This window comes from Chroicocephalus ridibundus, chromosome 3 (assembly GCF_963924245.1).
Source record: "Chroicocephalus ridibundus chromosome 3, bChrRid1.1, whole genome shotgun sequence".
Classification (NCBI taxonomy): Eukaryota; Metazoa; Chordata; class Aves; order Charadriiformes; family Laridae; genus Chroicocephalus; species Chroicocephalus ridibundus.
Window position 1 is genome coordinate 543,676 of NC_086286.1, and position 19,965 is coordinate 563,640.

The window sequence follows — 19,965 nt, forward strand, 5'->3', positions numbered from 1 at the left end:
TTGCTTTCAGTTGTATTTGATTGGGTTGCCTGTCGAGGATGATCCCCCCCCCCAAAAAAAAGACTAATTATTCTCTTACTTCTCAGATGTAAGGACATAGGGCTCTTGACAAGGATTTCTTGGGTAACAACGAAATCCTCCATGGTAATTCCAGCAAATTTCATCCTCTCTGCATTCGTTAGTAGTCTCACACTCATTTATATCTAGGAGAAAGGAAAAGGGACTGTGTCAAAGCAGATGGAAATGCCGCTACAATGTTTGCTACAAAAAATAACACAATCTCTTCAAAACGACAACAAAAAGCCACCTCCTTGGCTGTTAAAACCCAACAGGCTTCCGTGTTCTTTACCTGCTTTTCTGGGGCCTGGCTGTAAAGTGTTTCTCTATGCAGAAATGGAATAAATTTGTTTATCGAGCATTAATTTAGTCGACTAAAAAATATTTATACTTAAGATACACATTAACCATACATAACGCAACTGCAGAAATACTGTAAAACTTCTAATTAGCAAAGAATGATTTTGTAGCAGAAGATATCTTGTAGGCAGAGGAAGATGGTTTTGAGGAAGAATTGTGATTTCCTGCCTTTTGCAGGTTCTCATTCTTAATTGCCTGAGTTTCACGGTCTGACTAAAATGCTCAGGTAACAGCTACATTTTAGCTAAAATAGCTCTGAAAGGAATAATGAAAACTTGTTTACTGTGCAAAGTAGAGCTTCCTTTTTTTGCCTGGGGAAAATAACCCTGAGGGGAGGTGAGGACTGTCAGACTCGTGCTGTATTAATGGCCTGTTATCCCGTCAGTGCCAGAACCCCACTACTGTGTACCTATATGGTCTCCTGAAATTAACAGAGTCACAGAAGGGTTTATTCAAATGTAATCTCTTGGAAAACAACGCAAACAGGTTGTGTTGGGTTTTTTTTTGATGGTCAAACTAACTACCCCACATTGTTCAGTATCAGCTGCTGTTCTTAAGGAGGGAAAGAAATGAATATGAATTTTATATAAAAAAATTGAGTTATTTCCTCATGCCTTCTGCCAATAATTAGCACAACTATTTATTGCTAAAAATAATGACTGTTAAATTGGTTTCTGGATTACATAAGCAATGGTTCTTGCACTTAATATGTTGTTCTGCAATATTCTCTAATAAGATGCTGAGACATTTAGCACCAGTGAGTAAAAACCACAAACTTTAAAACTCTGGCATTCAGTGGCGCCTGACCAGATTTTCTAAACACAAATTATCTAAGGTGCTCAAGTCTTGCATTTTTTTCTCCTGTTATCAGAAGAAACATATCTTTCATTTCTAGTGTGGCTGGATTTAGGAACCTCTATAAAATGAGATCTCTGAAACTTAGACTCACCACTTGGACATCTAAGACAAGTTTTACCTGAGGGCTGCAAAATCTGAAATTTCATCCTAGGGATCTGAAGGACTTAAGAGTTTGAGCTGAAGGATTCAAATAATAATTAGTATAAGACATGCAACTAATCATCAAATACTTCATCAACATACCTTTTGCTAGCGTAATGGTAATCCTGTCATGAAATATAAACATTTAGATAGCAAGCGTTTTTAGTCTTGCCTGAAATGGTGGTATTAATAATGCAGAATTGAGAGGGCACTTACCTTGACACGTTCTGCCTCCTACTACCTGGTATCCTTCAGGGCAGACACATGAGAATTTTCCTGGTTCATTGACACACTGATATTGACATATGTAACTTGAGGTTCTGCATTCATCAGTGTCTGCAGAGAGCAGAAGAGCTTAAGGTTGTTATTTTTTTAACATCTACCTTGTTATAGAACTAAATATGATAGCTAAATGCTGGTTCCAACAAGAAAACCACCCTCAAATTCTGTCTTAAATGGTTACCAAAAAAATGGAAATGAACTGCTTAAAGCCTCCAAGTTGCAGACAGAAGGGCAAGTTCTATGTGTAATTTATCGATAATCTTCCAAAACAAGAGTTCTGGATTTGAGGAAGCAAAAGCTAAACTGGACTTCATAACGGATTTGGGAAAACACCTCTTGAAAGAATTTATACTTTTAGTATTCCAAAATGCGATTACTTTCACAAAACCCCACATATGTGAGATTAGTTAGTAAGGCAAAAGTTTGCCTTTGTACTTGTGCTCTGTCCTAATGGAGCAGCTCTTTGGGAAAGAGGGGAAGGTCTCTTTTGTCTTCAAATAACGTTCAGTGCAGACCATTCTCTCTTGCTTTTTTTTATTCTTGTGTAACCACCAGTCCCTTCCTAGGGGAAGTGCAGTGTGAAATAGAATTGAAGAGGACATACAGTTAACCAGAAATTAAATGAAAGCTATCAAAACTAGGGAGTGGCTTGGAAACCAGCATAACTCCCTTCTCCTACCTCCGAGGCTTGAGCCTCGCTGCTCCCTCTCTGTGCCCTCACAAGTGGGATCAGCTTCAGAAGCTTGGGGAGGGAATGTCGGTAATAGCTTTGCTGGCTTGTTTCGGAGGGCAGTGGTAAACCAAAAAGACCTCTTTGGCTCAAAGAGTGGTAGAAAGGATATGGGCTTTAAGGGTGAGATCATCATGTGTCCAAAAGGAGATTAGAGGACCCCTGTGGGGACTCTGGCAGAGGAAATAAAGTGTTGATTGTATAATCATCAGGAGACATGCTGTTTGTATACATAGGCTTGAAAGCACCTCCAAAGCGCAACTGTCGCTTTCTTAAAGTCAAAAATTTGATGTTTTATTTTCAGAGGAGCCTAACACCACACAAAATTACACTTGTTTTTGGTTTGCATTCCTTTCTGATTCATTTAACGGTCATCAGCATTAGACCACACACAATTCAAGTGTGTTTGTGAAATAAGTATTCAGAAGCCTTATTCTTCCCAGCTGTGATCTGAAGTGTAGCAATGTCTGTCCTGTGTTGCGCTCACTATTAAAGAGAGGGATGCATCTGCATGTACCTGAATGCAGCTGCAGCTACTAAGGTGTGCATTAGCAACCACACTTGCAACATAAAAAAATGTCTTGAGGGTTTTGGGTACAAATTGCACCCACAGTGTGGCTCCGCTTGAACTATATCCCTTAGTTCGCAGAAAGACTTTTGGGAAAATAATTAACAAAAAAAAGGGGAGTCTTCCAAGACAAAAAAAAATAATTGCTTACCTTCACAGTTGATTCTGTCACTACTTAACTCAAATCCTGGATTACACTGACAGATGAAAGAACCCAGTATATTGTAACACTGTTGTGCACATGGGTTATTGGCATCACATTCATTTATGTCTGAAAGGAGAAATCACAGATTTTTATCCCGTATAGCTAGTAATTAGGCTGATTAAGTGGATTAGTCCTTAGGCTGGGTCTGTTGCTTAGCAGAAGCTCAGCTGACTATATCAATATAGATCTGCAGGCACTGGAACAATGTCAGATCTCTGCTTTACATGCCATGTAAAAAAGAGTGTTTTTCCAGGAATGAGAGTTATTCTAATGTGTGATGAATTCTTCCAAAAATGTTTAGTGTGGCTATCAAACTGCACATTCCAGCGTCTTTTTTCAGGTATGAAATGCCAAGTCTCTATAAATAATTGATATAAGGAACACATACTGATAAGACCTCTCAGCATGCAGTGGCTAAGATTTATTTGAACTATTTATTACTCTTTTAAAATTTGTTCTTTTAAATTCCATTACAATTATAACATGAGCCTTAGAGGCCAGTAGAGTTTTGCAATGCTCTAAGGCCTAGACCATATTGGGGGAAGGTATGTTTCTATGCTAGATTTTTCCACGATGTGCCCATCCTAAGAACATATATGAGAATGCTGTGGTATGGGAAGAGAAGCAATTTTTAATGGGGGCTTTATATAACTGTAATCAGTTCTGGAATCTGTAACACTTGTTCTTCACAGGCTGTTGACTAACTGCTGCTCCTCAGTCATCCACTCTGTAGACTTTTGTCTATTTTCCCTTGTATTCCTCCCCTGCATGTTTTCCATTCATATTTGTGTTTATCAGATATAACCATTAGTAAAGAGCTGCATGTGGGAAAAAATAATCTTGAGTCCATGGCTTTTGCAAATGCTTATAAATGTCAGCAACACTCAGTCATTTACAGATACAACTAAAACCGGACAGACAACTAAGATTAGGCATTCACAAAAACTAGACCAATGAGGAAGACATTAATTCTCTCTACACGATGAACCTCCTAGTCCTGAAAATAAATGGTAATGAATGAAAAAAGCTTTTCTTCCTCCTTTTACTTAATTTCTGGCTATAGTGCAAAGAACGTACATCAGGACAATGCTACTGGAGGGAATAAATAAGCTAGCCAAAGCCTCGATTCTGTTTGTTTTCCTTCCGAGAAATACTGACCCACTTCCAATATATGCAAAATCTGTAACCCAAATGTAACTGGTATAGCTGGCAAGTATCACTTCTGCCAGGTGACTGTCACAGATGTGAAAGTCTGTCTTGATGCAGCAACCATTAATTTACCAATTTTCTTCTTCAGATTTACTTTACCTAAGTATGTCTTACTAGGCTGGGAGGCCAGCAAGAGTCAGAGGTGGGGCGTTTTGGTGAAGCACCTCACGAACTTGGAGCTGTCATACGGATTTGTAAGTGTAATTGAAAGAATACATCTTGTATTTGAGCCATAGACGGGGTCAAATGAGTAACAACTTGTCACATGGTTATGTTGTGCCCATGTGCACGTTTTTTATCCTGTCATCTGGTGAAAACCAGGACATGCCTCTGTTGCTTCAGTGCTATGCAGTGTGCCAGGCTACTTGGTAAGGTAGGGCAATGCTTGGAACTAATGGTAGAAGCTGGAAAACCCAGACTGATTTTTCTCTATATAAAACCTGTATTATATACATATATATATATTATAGCTATAAAGAACTTCTGACCATCTCCATCACCCATATCTTATTTATTTTTTTTTACTGGCCATTCTCTCTGTGCCTCAGCAGATATAGTTTCCTTTTTGTTATTGCTCTAATTCTTTTGGAACAGAACCTATGACTTTCAACTTAACAGCAGTCTTAAAGTTTTACTGCAAGGCTTCCCTTAGTGTCCTACTTGTAAAGAGTCACTCTTCCTTAGTGACCCTCATTTTCGTTTTTATCGTTATTCTCTAGTCAAATGTGATATTCACAGATGCTTTCTTTCATCACTGCATTTATCATGTGCTGAGGATAATTACACTTAACTGCAGAGGTATAGTATTGCTTCCCCTGGTTTCTAGTTCCAGCCTTTGTGTTGCATGAACTGGGAATAAAAGCCAATGATAATGCAACGCTATCCACCAGAATGGAAAGAATAATTAAATCTAAGCTTATTAAATAATTAATATAAACCTCCAGGCTGCCAGTTGCCAAACTAGATGCTCCCAGAAACCTGCTATGCCAACAAAATAACAGGGTTTCAGTAAGGCTCCAACTTCCTCTTTAACCCTTCTGTGCTTCTGAGATCACTTGCAGGAGAGTCTCTCAATACTGGTATGTCTTTCGGGTTGGTATTTATTCCCTTGAAGTTGGGATGGAGATACTTAAGTTTCAATGGTGGCAAGTCATGTGTCAGTATTTGTCCCTGTACCAGGTGAGCTGATGTGTAAGTCCATGTGAGTAGTTCTTACCCACGCAGGTGTGGTTGTTGGATGCGAGCTGGAACCCGGCGTTGCACTGGCAGTAATAGGAACCGGGAGTGTTCACGCACCGGTGGTGGCAATACGGAGGCAGGGTGCATTCGTCGATGTCTGAGTTATCAAAAAAGAGAAATCAGCTCAAAGAGTCAGGGCAGTTCACTGTTGCTATCTTGTGTCCAAAGAAACTATAAAGTTAATTGCACTTGATTAAAAGCTGGGGAGAAAAAAAGCTTATGTGAGCTAGGTACTCCTTGCATGGGTATCAATGGGAATACTATTTTACTTTTTCTCTTCTTTAAGTAACTTTTGTAAAAATCTGTTTTATGCTGATTGTCTTCTAGTCTCTGAGATCAACGCGCATTCCATCTTCATTTTTTTTATTCAGTTTCAAAGTACTGCTTTGTCTTATTTTGTATAGGTAAAACCTAGAATGTTTTCTTCTACTTTTCAACCAAGACTTCTGACCAGCCATAATGCCGACCACACAACGTGGCTTGTAGCTCTTTTTTTCCCAAAAATTTGCACCCAGCATACTGAGCGTGTACTAAATCTTTTCAACTCCATTAGAAAAAGTCCAGGTTTTCTGTGCCGGTACAGGGGAATGGCAAGGATAGCAACTTAATGGGCCTGAAAAAGGGAATGGGTGGTTGTTCTTCTGCAGGGGTCGCCCAGACACGGGCCTGCTGCCCGCCGGGTGCCCCTGCTCCTGTTCACCCCAGCCTCTCCTGCCAGCCTTTCCGCCCGGCAGCACTAGCCTTGGGGGTGCGCTCTGGTGCCGAGCGGGGTGGTCAGACTCGCTGAAGCCGCTGCTACGCGGGCAGCGTTAACTTTGCCCGGACCCTCCCTGCGGATTAGCCCTGGGTTCAGGGTGGTGCGGGCTGCCTTTCCGAGGCTCAGCATTCCTCATGTGCATCGGAGCAGGGGTTTCACCTGCCAGCCGTACAAAATGTGCAACAGCCCATTCTTTCTCTCTCCCTTTTAAAAGGTTTCCTTGCATTCTGCAGGAGATACTGCCTCTCTTTTTATCTGAAAAACATTTTTTTTATTATGCTACAATGCTGATCGTGCATGGATGTGCAGCAGCCGTCTCTAGCTGTGGCCTGCTTGAGCCTGGTGAGGAAATCCATGCCATGTTCTGTCCATGCACACAACGTGAGATTTCAAAGGCTCAACGCTCAGAAAAATAAGACCAGTTTTCACTGGAACAAAGAAAGGCACTTCCCATATCCATGCCAGATCTTGAGTTTCCTACCTCCAGCTGTTTCCACCATAGATGTGTTTAAAAAGAGGCTGAGACTTTTTTTTATAATGAGGAAAGTGTTTGTTTTAATATCAAGTGAAAAAATAATCCTTAGGAGTTAACCCTTTCTTTGTCAAATTTACAGGCACCGTTTGTGACTAAACTTAGAGTTGGAGTGTTTTGGATGGTTCTGAATGAAAAGGCTTATGCTGGAAAATTCCTGGCTATCTGTACAGTAGCAGTTGTTGCTGTTACTCTTTTGTTGCAGAGAGAAATTTGGAAATAGAAATGGAATAAATTAGGAGGCATGGTAGATCTTTTCCACCCTTGACTTTTACAGGACTAAGCTCTTGCAAATTGCTGTTTAAGGATCTGATTATACAATGAGCAATGCTTTGCTGCTTAGGTGCTGCATTTATGCACATCAGTGCTTCTGGGATTTGACTCTAATTCAGTGGGAGTTTTCCTTGTGGGATTAGGCACACCAGCTCCATGCAGATCTAAGGGCTAAGAATCATCTAATCAATTTGGACAAATCTTCTGTTTGAAGTGATGCTGGAAAACAGTTCATTCTATCTGCAGTCCCATGTTTCAGAAAAGACTTATTTCGCAATATATGAACAAGCAAATTTAAAAAAAATAAATCAAAAAAGACAGAAATTATTAGTGAATTTAGATTAAAATCAATCAGTTGTTAGAAATGAGTCCTTTTCTCCTTCTACCTTGAAGCCAAAATAGTCTGGAAAATTTTCTTTCAAATTTGAGAAACATTTCCTCCCATATGGAGAATCTCTATCAAGATCTGGCCCCAAGAACATTTTCTGGCTAAGCTGTTATAAAATCCCCAAAGACAGGCTTTATTCTGAAACGCTGACAGTACTAAGCGTAGGGTTGTACTTATAATTTAGGTCAGTGTGTAATATGTAACACAGGTGTTATTCTTGGTTTTGACCTAAATAGGAGAAGGGAAATTTCACTTTCCAGACATCTTCATGTATAGATTTAGATGCATGAATGTATTCACATGGAGATATAAAGGTGTATCATTCTGCTGCTTTGAGTGCTGTAACGTGTCCCGCAAGACTTTAATTGGTACCATGGGTCTTGACATTAAAAGTGCTCTTGCATAGCAGTAATATACTTTACCTGCTCTAAAAAAAAATCTAGACAGACCCTAGTTATTTAAAAAAAATAAAAATCCGTGACCTATCAAAACTATTCCTCTACCTATGTTCCAAACTATTCATCCTAGTCTTGCACAGAAAACTGAGAAAAATCAGATACATTTGTGTTTATGCCAATTTGACAGTTCAGGGCCTGATCCATGTTTCTTAGGAAAGAGATAAGAACTTTTGGGTTGATTTCTACAGCCCTTGGCTCAGAACACTAAAGAAAGTGTCGTGCCTGGAAATTTAAGTTAGTCTAGATGTGTACTGAAATCTCCCCAGTTTCCTTCCTGCAGCTCTTGTTAGGCAGTGACTACCGATAGCCTTTGTGAGGCTTTTTGAAAGAGATTAAAAATTAAAAAAATCTTAAACACTTTCAAATGCAGGATACCTAACACAAAGAAAAAGAGGAAAATGTTTAGTTCTATCATTCCTGTTCCACTGAGGACAAAAAGGAGTGCTTCTCCTAGGCTGCATAAAACCAGTCTTGTGTCTTAAAAGAGGTGGTTTTAAATATCACCTCATGATGCATATATTTGACTCTCTTATTTCATAGTTGTTTTTATTATCTCTGTCAAACCTGAAGCTTAAGGCCGGAGTGCCTATAAAAGCAATTCACCCATTGAAATCGTGATTAAAGAGGTGTTAGAGGCTGAAGGAGGACTGAAGGAACACTGTAATGGCACTTCTGCATAACGTCCCCAAATGAGGATGGACTAGGCAAGATGCAGTGCTCACACTGCACCTGCATTTACTTTAATGCTATACTTATATAGGTCCCAAGGATGCCGATAGTTTATTTTGGCACAAAGAATAAAGCCTAGCGGTTTGTAAGTTGCAAATATCGTATACCTGCATTCAGAGTTTCCATGTCTTTCATTGATACTCATAAAACGGAGTACTGAAAGGCACTGTGCGAGGGGGCTCTGCGGAGCAGGGGCTGGGGCTGCGTGAAGGTACCGCTTTGTCCCGCAGATCTGGAGGCAAGTCTCACTGAGGTCAGTGGAAAGGCGTGCTTTCCTTTGCTGCTGTAGCAGGCTTATGACTATAACTGGAACGTTAGGCAATACTCCAATGCAAACAATAAACACAACGGTAACTATTAGGAAAATTGATCTTGTGAGGTTCAACTCCAAGTGTTGATTATACTTAAAATATTGTTTCTAGTTCCATGTTTTAGTGACTAATTATTGTGATAGTCATTATTCAATTGTGTTTCAAAGTTACGTAGTTATTTTACAGCACACATACCTATACGCTTCATAATCAATAGAGTTTGCAACTGTAGATAACGAAAGAAAATTTAGTCTAGAGCAACACTTACCGACGCATTGGTCCCCTCGTTTCTGATAGCCTGGAGGACACTGGCAGCTGAAGGACCCTCTTAAATTCACACATACTTGGTCAGCTCTACAATTATGGGTTCCAGTTGCGCATTCATCTATATCTTTTTATAAAAAAAGCAAATGCAATCTTAGTCATAAAGTTTATTTAAAATATTTAGCCTGTTGAAATGCTTTACGCATCTTCAAGTGACCTGTAAGTGAAGGCAGCGAAGTTCAAATATACTCCAAAGACATCCTCTCAACACTTATTCCCTTCACAGGACACAAAAAGTTACCAGATTTCTAATAGCTTTTAATACTGCTTTTGGAAATATTTTCAGATATGTGGCTATTTTAAACAATCAGATACTTTTATTTGTCAAATATGATTAATATTTTGTACTTGTCACTATAAAACTTTCTATAAAGTTCTTGCAACTTTATCATATTTTAGTCATTTGACTTTTTTGTTGTTTGTTTTTTTGTTTGTTTTCCCTGTGCTGGTTGTTTGTTGCGTGCTGAATTACTCTGGAAAATTTCAGCAAATGTAGTTCAGCCCTTTTTTAAGAATGAGTTAGAAATATGTTGTTTTGCTGATACTAAAAAGAGCCTAGTGATCTCTCTTACATGGTTCCTGTGCTCCATGCTTTGGACAGGGACTTGGAACTTGGTACATGGTGGCCTTTTCACCAGGAAGAGATCTGCCTCTTGTCATTCCCATGAAAATTCCCCTAATTCGGTCAATCTGTTAGTCTTTGGAAACAGTTTAGTATGTTTGTATTTGAACAGTACAGCTAAAAATGCAAATACTAGACCGATACTTTCAGTGTAATTCAGGCAGCTTTTTTAGTTCACACTAAACGCAGGTTTATACAAGTATAAAAACATTTTGATTCGTTATAACTGCTGGAGGTACTTAATTATAATTAAGCTGCATGTGCTGACAAATAGGTTGCTTAAAATGGAATTACAATTTGCTTTCTCATCTGAACATCCAGAATGTTGGAGAGCTTTTTATTGTAATCTGATACAGTACAGTGAAAGGTCTTTTTAATTTTGGCATTGTACACAATTTGGAGACTCCAGGCTGAATAAACAAATTCCTTAAAACTTATGATCTCTATTTTACAAATCTCAGCTGACCCCTCTATTTGTATAGGCACTGGGGATGTTAGAACATCACCAGTGGCAGATTCTGGGTGGTGCTTTGGAAAAAATGATGGATTCTTTCTCATAGCAAATGAAAACAATTTTGACCACAAGATTCAATACAAAATAAACCATCAACAGTTTGAATTAATTCTCAATGTTTGCCCTTTCCCCAAATGTCCAAATATTTTACGTATATTTTCTCTTTATCTGACAGGAAAAATAAAGTCCTCTTATGTTACCCTGCTCTCTGGATTTGTGCATGCTCTCGGTCCTACAGCTGCTGTGCTGGTGCAGGGCTTGCCGACTGCACCGTTCTGTGCTGAGAGCTGAGAAGCACGTTCTCAGGTGTAAAGTTTGTCAGCGACTGGGGCTGGCTGCCTCCTTCCAACCCAACACATCATTAAACGCTTGAGCCAAAGCACGCTGGAGTTCCATGCAAGTCTACACAGGGACTTCGCTGGGCTTTGCATGTGCCTCCTAGTCTCTACAAAATTTGAAAATAAAACAGCTGTAGTACTTATACAGTTCAATCTTTTTTTGTTGCAGTGTACTGGAACAGAGGAAGCTTATATGGTCTTTGAGAGCCTCGTATATGAGTAAACTTAACATGAGTTACCTTTTAAAACGGATTAGTTGAAATGCACTATGTTGCCATTTGCATCCATGGCTTGAGTTCTGTTTACCTTAGTTTCTATGGAATAGTAAGGTAACCCAGCTAAAATGAAGCAAACTAGATTGACTTATGCACTCAAGGTCTTTGATTTTTGATCCAATGGTAAGTTCAGTTTGAAAGAAAAACAATTATTCAAAGTAGTGTTTGACTGCTAGTTGCCTCCTCGTTTGAAAACTCTTGGAGGATTCGATGTTATGGCCACACAGATTTGTGTTTATAAGAGCAACCTTTTCTTGAGAATTGTTTCAAGGAACTCTTTAGAGCTCTCCTAAGCTTCTTATTCAAGTTCAGATCCTGAACTTGGCTGCATGTTAGCTGTGACTGTATGCCCCGTCTCTCTTCTACGTGCCATGAAAATACATATTGGTATGTGGTGTATTCTTGGTGGACTTCAGAAGAGCTTTATCAGTGTTCTACTCTGCATGATCATGATACATTTTGCTATTATGCTGCTTTTGCTGGATGGCTTTTGTTGATAACTGAGTCCCTAGGCAAGCTAGGGAAACGGAATGAAGTATTGATGGGACTTCTTTGAAAACTCCCCCCCCGCCCCCGTGTCTGTGGACTTTACTGAACTGCCCAAGGTGAGACGTGGACAGGACAGCAGCCTCCAGCCTTCACTGGGGAAGGGCAGTGGTTTGCTGTGCCTGAAGCAGTTCTGCTCACATCTGTGTAAAGAAACTGGTAATGTCAGAGTAAGGCTGATGGCCTGAAGATCAAGTTTCTTAAGTGCTTCAAGGATAATATTGTGGGAGGAGAACAACAGGCAGCTAGAAAAGTTTGTGCTGGAACATTCAGTTCTGAAATCTCTAGTATTGCAATAATTACAGATATGTCTACTGTTGTGGCTGATACAAGGGCGAGGAAGTAACTGGAAGATTTCAGTGCTGAAAGCGGTGCCAGATGTGAATCGTACTGGTGTGATACCAGAAGCAGCCCAGCCCTTGTGGAGTACGGAAAGCAGCACTGGTGGATTTATCAATGTGATGCTGCTGCACAGATCTCTGCATCTATGCTTTTGGAAAGGGAGGCCCAAAGAGAAGTCTTAAGCTTCTCAGCACTTGATGTGACCTGAATCATCCTCCATTAGAGAAACAGTCTTTTTCTTCTAACTGTCCTGAGAGTTCTTGGAGCAATAGAGGAGTGGAAGTCATGGGAAGGAAGCAACAATGATGCTGGAGGTCTCCTTGGGATAAGGCAGATCAGCTCCATTTTTCTCTGAGGTGGCAGAGGTAGAGTTATCTACCAATATACGCACACGCTTCTCTCCCGCTTATGAAACAGTGTAATCTTACACTAGCATTGCCGATGTTGATTTGGGATTCCCACTTAATGTGTTCATTCATGGCTCCTGAATAGGCGGACTGTCTATCTGCAGTTGTTCAAAGCTTCTAGATTGTTTTCCCAGTTATGTTGCCTCTGTAAGGAAATCAGTAACTCCCAGGCCTTCACTATTCTAAGAACTTTTTCCAGTTTAAATCAGACTTTTGTAATCCATAGATTCCTAGCTTCTTTACCGTAACTTGCACAGTGCCTTCTGATTCTCTGACAGTGATCTGGAAGCCGCATCAATTCTTGCTTTTAGTCGGCACCAAATGCAGCAATACTGGGACGAGGTGGTGGTTATACAAAGCATGGGTCTTTCCTTAAATCCTACCATCTCATTCCATTTGGTCTTTACTGACAAGAATCCTTGGACTTAAGTGTGAACAGCAGATGGGTACTGGGAATCCATACTTCTGGTTTGCTGACACCTGTGACCAGATTGGTTTGGTATCTGTGAAGACTTAGCAACGTGGGGCAAGAGTGGGATAGGAACTCCTGTGGGAACATCACAGAGCTCACCAGCTTTAATCCTAAGAGCAAGATAAATTTGTCTGACCTTTCCTCTCCAGCATGAATGTTTAATAATGTGTGTTACGTGCATGTGTATTATAGTAATTAAAAAAAAATTAAATCAAGACACTCCACTGCACACACTTGTCTCTCTGGGGAGAGGGTGAGAGAACAAACATGTGACAGATGTTTGTCATGTTGCTTAATGCACTACTGGAAAGCACTCAAGATACCACAGTGATGAGTGCAGTATAAGAAACAGATCTAGAAAGAAAATAATGGGCTTTTACAAGCTCATTCTTGAGCATCTTTCTTCTGCATCCTCTTTTCCAAATTTAGCATCATTGTGATAAAGTTTGTTTCCATAAGTGTTTCAGCAACTGATGCGCAGCTGAAGCTTCTACCTTAAGCAAGTATCCTGTGGGCTATACCTGAAAACACCCTCAACTCATTCCTCAACTCTGTTTAAATTTAATTTCTAGATGTTACACATACATTTGTTTGCTCAGGTAGACAATTTAAATTACATTGGTAACCGGTAATGAACATTTTCTAACATTATCCTTTCTGTATTTCTTTGTATTTTCTAATCTCGGCTAACATTTTAAAAGGTTGTGCTCTTCACTACAGATAAACAAGAGCTGTAAGTTTGTATTAAATTGTTAAACGACTTGAATAGGCTTTGATTGATGCATGCAACCTGTGAAATATAGATTAATTCTTAAACTCGCCGTGTATCTGAGTCTGATCTAAGATGTTGCTCAGATGTTTATTTTTGGTCATTCTCTGGACTGTTACAGCCTGTGTAGTTGGAAAATATCCTTTGAAATAGCCTGTGTGTCTCTAAATCCTTTTGCAGATCAATCTTACTTGAAAACGGAGCTGGGTTACCTTCAGTGTCTTGATCACTGCAGTAACAGGCGCTTATAGTTTGCTGTAACTGCTCCAGATCACTGTAACTATGGCTGTTGGGCAGCTCCCCCTGAGGGGAACAGGCCGGACCCTCCTCTCAGGAAGTCTGCTGCCTCCCCGGGGTAAGGACATCACTAGGAAACGTCCCAGTCTGGTGTGGCCCTTGGACTATTGCCCATTACTGCTCTTCCACGTCGGGGCAATGAAGCCACAATGCGTTGTCCAAGGGCAATCAAAAGGGCAACACAAAAGTCTATTCTATGATAACTGAACTCAGATAATTCTGTAGTCTTTCAACAGGCCACTCAAAAGCAAACTTATTATGGGATTTATTTGTACTTTCAACAGTTATAAAAATTTAACAAAACTTGCGTTTGAGTATTTTAACTTCCATAAGTGTGTTTCTTGTAGGTGTTACATCCAGCATACTACACTGAAAGAATGCGACAATTTCAAAGTCAAGTGCTTGAGGGGATTGCAAAGCACAGAACTTGGATTCTCTGAACGGTCCGAATTCGGATCCTTTAAGCACCATGACACAGTCTTTAATTATATGAGGCTCACATTCTGTTTTTCCCGCAGGCTTGGGCTCGGTCAAACCTTACCATTCCCAGAATGGGTTAGGTGGTATGGTTCTCTATCAAGTTGCAATGATTATTGCTATATAAAACCCTTAAATTGATGTAAAGAGTTGGTGTCAATAGGAAAATAGGGGGAGGAACACAACAATTAAGGACACCGGTCTCAATCAGATTACATGTAAGCCACACTGCTCTTCCAGAAATGTTTACAGTCCTCAACTGTACTATGGTGCACATGGCCATCAGACCCCAATGACTCATCCTAATATAAATACTGCCTTTTGCAGAAATCACCGGGGCTGTTCTAGAAAGTTCATTTTAGAAAAACTGTCATATTGATAACTATCTGCAGGTTAAGATAAAGCTCTGATTTGCACAGGCTACTGTTTGAAGTTTGCAGGGTGCTACAGAAATAATGTGAAAACCACGGAGGGCAGCAGAGCTTGCTCCTGTGTTCCTTGAAAGTATAAATCAACTTGCATTTCATAGTTTTAATTCCACAAGCCTCACTAATATCTATACCCAGTGATTCCCTCATTTTCCAAAAATGTACCCACACTCCCTCTTGAAGTGATTTACACAATTATGTCCTTCCATTGCTGACTTTGGCAGCCTGCTCTATATTTCAACCACCAGTTGTGTACAAAAATTTTGCCTGACCTGCTTTTTAGCTATAGCTTTCTCTAAATCTGGTGTATCGTTCCCTGTTTTAGAGTTAGTTAGTCTTTCTGCTTCTCTGCTGCAGTCCATTCTGTCAGGCTCTTATCTACATCCATAAAATTCTTTCCTTGTCTCTCTTTCGGAGCTACAAACCTGGCTCCCTTCCCTTCCCGCTGTGACTCATTTTTCCCAAACCCCCTGACTCATGCTGCTTGCTCACTTATGCAACAGCTTAATCTCTCTAATTTTCTTCATATCATTAGGAGAAGTACATAAATTCACAAGATGCATTTCACCAGTGCTTCAAGCTTTTGTAGAAAAAAAAATATACACTCCATCTTATTTGAGCCGCTTAAACCTTTTCTTCTGTAGCTCATACCTGTCTGTTGTGCTCAGAGCTGGAGAACTGTTTTCTTAACTGGAGTCTATCTTACTCCTGGGACTGATGCGCTCAGCTGCTTGCTGCTCACTGGCTCTCAGCGTACGGCAATTTACTACAGCGTCTTCGTGCTCTCCTTGTTTGTGTATCTATTCATCTGTTCAAGCAAGTCACAAAACGTCTGTAGGTTGCTTTCTCTATGCTGGTCTATAGCGATCTTGTAAGCAGAATACTCCACCAGATCAAAAAGAGGGCTCTTAAAATGACCTTATGGGATTCAAATTCTTATTTCTGCCCCCACTGAGCAGTGTCAATGGACCAGCTTCTGAATGGTTTATACAAATCTAAACCCAGAATGATTCCACTGATATCAGTGTTGCACTTGTCATTGACTCCAGCGAAGCTGTTCTCCATTTGTTTTGAGTGTAAACAATAAATATTTTAGTTAATCAGTTTAAATTTTTTTGAGTTCTCAGTGTAAGTGACACCAGAAAATGACTTGGTCTATTTTTCTAATAGATTCATCTGACCTGAAAACACTGCCTCCCATGTAAGCAATGGCACCAGAGAGTCTGATACCAGATGATCTGCACAGTCCTGCAGGTATTGTGGACACTTTACGTAACTTCAGGATTCTGTGAAACCTTTCACTTTCTGCCCACTTCATTAGCTTTCCTTCTTCTCTGTAAGACATTTCTTCCGTATTAGTATTTTTCAGAAATAGCCAGTTGACGGTCAAATACTTGAAGCAATTAGACCACTATAGTTCTTCCATGAGTATGGGCTTACTTTATTTTACCAAATTAAGTATTCTGTCTCTTATTTATGTTTCTTATATTGTTCTTGCAACTTAAGCCAAGCTCACACTGCTGTGTCGTTTCCTGGCTCCTCCCTGATCCTTTCTTACACATAGGAACAACATTAGCAACCTCCAAATTCCCTGGTTCCCTCCCCAGCCTTAGCAAGCTATCAACAATTTCTGTCAAAGGCTTTTCTATTTCCCTTGCTACTTCCTTCAACATTTGGGATGTTATTCATCTGGGCTGGATGCCCGGAGAACTTTTAACTCCTTGGTGTTGGGAGGCTGCGCTTCACGGTGCTAAATACCAGCAGAAAATCTCTTACATAATGTCAGGTCAGTAGGTACCAAAAGACTAAATATTTGGAGAAATTGCTCACTACTGGAGCAGCAAAGCCTGTTAAGATAGAGCCCTGCGCTCTAACAGTGCAGCCACTATCCAGTAGTGGCATGAGGTAGCATCCGTAATTCTGCACGGCTCTGTAGCAGCCCATAAACTGCCTCTTTGCTGCTGGTTTTTCTCTTTCCCTTTTAAATTTTCCTTTGGCCCTTTCATGTTAAGTACATTGGACTGATTGCCCTGGTAACAAGTTTTCACAGTTGAGCGAAGGTAACCTGCACAAATACTTGTTTGCACAGGAAAAATATATGTAAGAGCCAAGACTTACACTTAAGCAAATATGCGAGGTAGAATGTTTAAATTAATGCGATTTTCATGAAAAACAGCACGACTTTTTTTGGTGTGCTGAAACATTTCCCCTCTCAAATTTGAGAGTACAGCAAAGCAAGCTCCTTGTAGATTTATCTCCTAGTACTCCTGGACATCACGGCACACCAAAGTAGAAGTAATGCAAAGTATTAATGTAGAAAATGTACAAAACCCGCCCCAAACCCTAATGCAGTGCAACTTATAGTTTCTTGTGTGGTTTCTGTATTTGGACTGCAAAAGTGCTAGCAACTATCATGAATCTGGGGAAGTCACCCAACCTCAGTGACTTCATGAGTATGAAGGTGCAGGGAAAACAACATCCTCCTTCTATTTACTCAACAGAGTTAACGCGGGATCAAGCTGTAATAATCAAGTCTGGACGGCAGTACTTTGTCACAATTATGTATTGTCTTTGGTATGTCCAAACTGAATTGAGTTATCCCATAGAATGGCTAAATGAAGGAGTGAGCCACAGCTTTCAGCACTAGAACATCTCCCACATGTTTGTTTGGGAGTGGCAGGCAGCTGAAAAGGGAAAAAAATGAATGAAGCTCTGAATCGATGCATTACTTCCTTTTGCCTCCATCTGTGATGCTGCCTTCCTTCTCCAGTGTGTGCCATCCTGTCTTTAAATTACACTGCAAAAGGTAAACGGCTTTTTAGTTCTTTGGAAACTGAGATGCCACAGGCAACTGAACATGGCTTTTCTATTCTGTATCTTAACGTGAGACAATCCTTACAATGGCTCCATCTGGGATGGTGTTTCAGTGGTGACAAGGTAGGGATGCTTAACCTGGATCGGCACATGGAGATGTGTCGTGCTCCTGTGCCTTCTGCACGGCAGCTGCCGTGCTGGAAATGGGGTGGCAAGCTAAAAAGCCTCATGCTGCATTACAGCTTTCTCTGTGTTGTGCTCTGCACTTCTGCAGGCCCCCAGCAGTACAATCCATGCTTTAACGCAGCGTGTAGGAACGTGCTGTGATCAAAACATACTTCATGATCAACCATAGTGAATCAAATGAATGTGACACATAAAACACTGTTCAGGTAATACAGTAATGAAAGTGATTATTACAAATAAAAGTGGTTTGGCTAATATGAAAACAACGTTAGTCTGACACAAGGCCACAAAAACTATTCCCAGAAGACACTTAACAACAGTATTTCCTATGCAATGTTACTTCAACGTGGGTTCTTAAAACAAGAACATGGGTATTAATATATTTTGTCGTTCTGTTTACAGTTTCTCAAAGGGAAGAGTACTTTTTTCCCCAACAGAAGAGCACAGTGTTAACTCTTAGCCTTCCTGCTCATTGAAAAGAAAAAATGTTCCATGTCTTTGATTGATCTGTATTAATTTAAAATTTGTATTTTTGGCTTTATTTCTGGTGGGGCCATAAATGGAGCCATACTTGCTTTCAAGTCATAATCCAATAATTCAGTGCAATGTATCTGCAAGTCCCAGAGTGCTTCAAAATGTGAGTTGTCATAATGGTAAACTTTTTGATTTACATTGCAATAGCTTATTTTTACTTTCAGTAGAGTATTTCCTGCTGTTGTTTTCTTGCGACTTTATGCTAGAGGTCTAACAACTTGTGCTTTTTGGTTCATGCCTGCCTAAGCGAGGATCACCCACCCATGATGACCAATACACTTGGACTATGCTCAAAAACAACAAGGGTGGATTAAACTATTCCATTATTGCAGATGAAAGAGTTCTCCCCGACATCTGGCATATCATCTTCAAAACTGATATGGAACATTTCCATAAATTCAGCTTAACATTGTTTTTGTGAGCGTTCCAAAGTATTTTTAACATGAAGAAACAGCATGCAAACTAATTTCCTATTTGAAAGTAAATGTCTTGTTCTTATTTCTAATTCACCCAGTTATTAAAAAAAGAAAAAAAAAAAAGAGAGAGATGTTCGCTTAACTTGAAGCATACTGTTTTGTTTATTTAAGTTAATGGAAAAGCTAGTCAGTGTTTGATGTAAAGCTGCCCCCTTGCTTGAAAGAAAACCAAACAACTGGTTATGAATTATGAATATCTCCTAATAGTTTCCAGAATTATCTGAAGGATGTATTTTTTTTCTTAATTACGTACACTTAAAAGTTCCAAGTTCCCTATTCATTTCCATTTTGTTTATTTCTCTCCTTGGAAACCTCATAAGCATTTTCCTTTTGCTAGGCTTGACTGAACAAAATAGCACTGCTACAACCTGTAGTATTAGGGAAATAAAGGCCTGAAAGCTCTTTGTGGTTTTTAATTAGGAAGTTGAAGAATCGCTCATTAAAGCTTTTTCGAGCCTTTTCATGGCGCTTACCCTTGCAGCTGCTGGGTCCCTGCAAAGGAATACACAAACTTCTACCTAAAAGCGTGCTTCGCGGCACACTTTAAACATCAACTTTTATTCTGAGATGACACAGAAAACAGTTCCTGCAAAAATTATTGCTTTTCTTGTATGTTGGCATGTCTTCAACTGTTTTAGTCCTGATCGGACCGTTCCTCCTGTCTCCTTCGGGTGAGGGAGGCAGCTCCCAGGGGGTTTTACCAGGAGAACGGCGGGTCTGCCCCCCTGGCACCGCAGGGTCCCCATCTCCTCCTGCGCAGCCCCGGCAGCAGTTGCCCGCAACCGGCACAGCAAGCAACCCCCTGCGCCGGGTGTGACACCCAACCCCAGCCTGAAATACAGTAGCCTGGTGGTTAGTATTATTTCTTTTTGGGAGTGAACGCGTAGCTCATCAGTGCACACATTGCTAGTTTAAGAAGCAAGGAACCTGAAGATACCAACGGACTTCAGATATAAGACCAGGGACTTAAAACATTTGATATAGGGACCAATTTTATCAATAAAATCTTCTCTTTCAGCCTTTGCAGGCTGAATGAGCTGTTTTCGG

General features: G+C 40.2%; 1 protein-coding gene across 2 annotated transcripts in view; it reads right to left on the reverse strand.

Annotated features, from left to right (window-relative positions):
* Positions 1-19,965, reverse strand: part of EFEMP1 (EGF containing fibulin extracellular matrix protein 1) — a 50,135-nt gene that overhangs the window by 3,393 nt on the left and 26,777 nt on the right. For both annotated transcript variants that reach the window (XM_063331169.1, XM_063331168.1), the window contains exons 5-9: positions 9,366-9,488; positions 5,627-5,746; positions 3,148-3,267; positions 1,633-1,752; positions 80-203 (exon numbers count right to left, since the gene is read on the reverse strand). In XM_063331169.1, the coding sequence (XP_063187239.1) occupies positions 80-203; positions 1,633-1,752; positions 3,148-3,267; positions 5,627-5,746; positions 9,366-9,488 (607 nt within the window). The remainder of the gene's footprint in view (positions 1-79; positions 204-1,632; positions 1,753-3,147; positions 3,268-5,626; positions 5,747-9,365; positions 9,489-19,965) is intronic.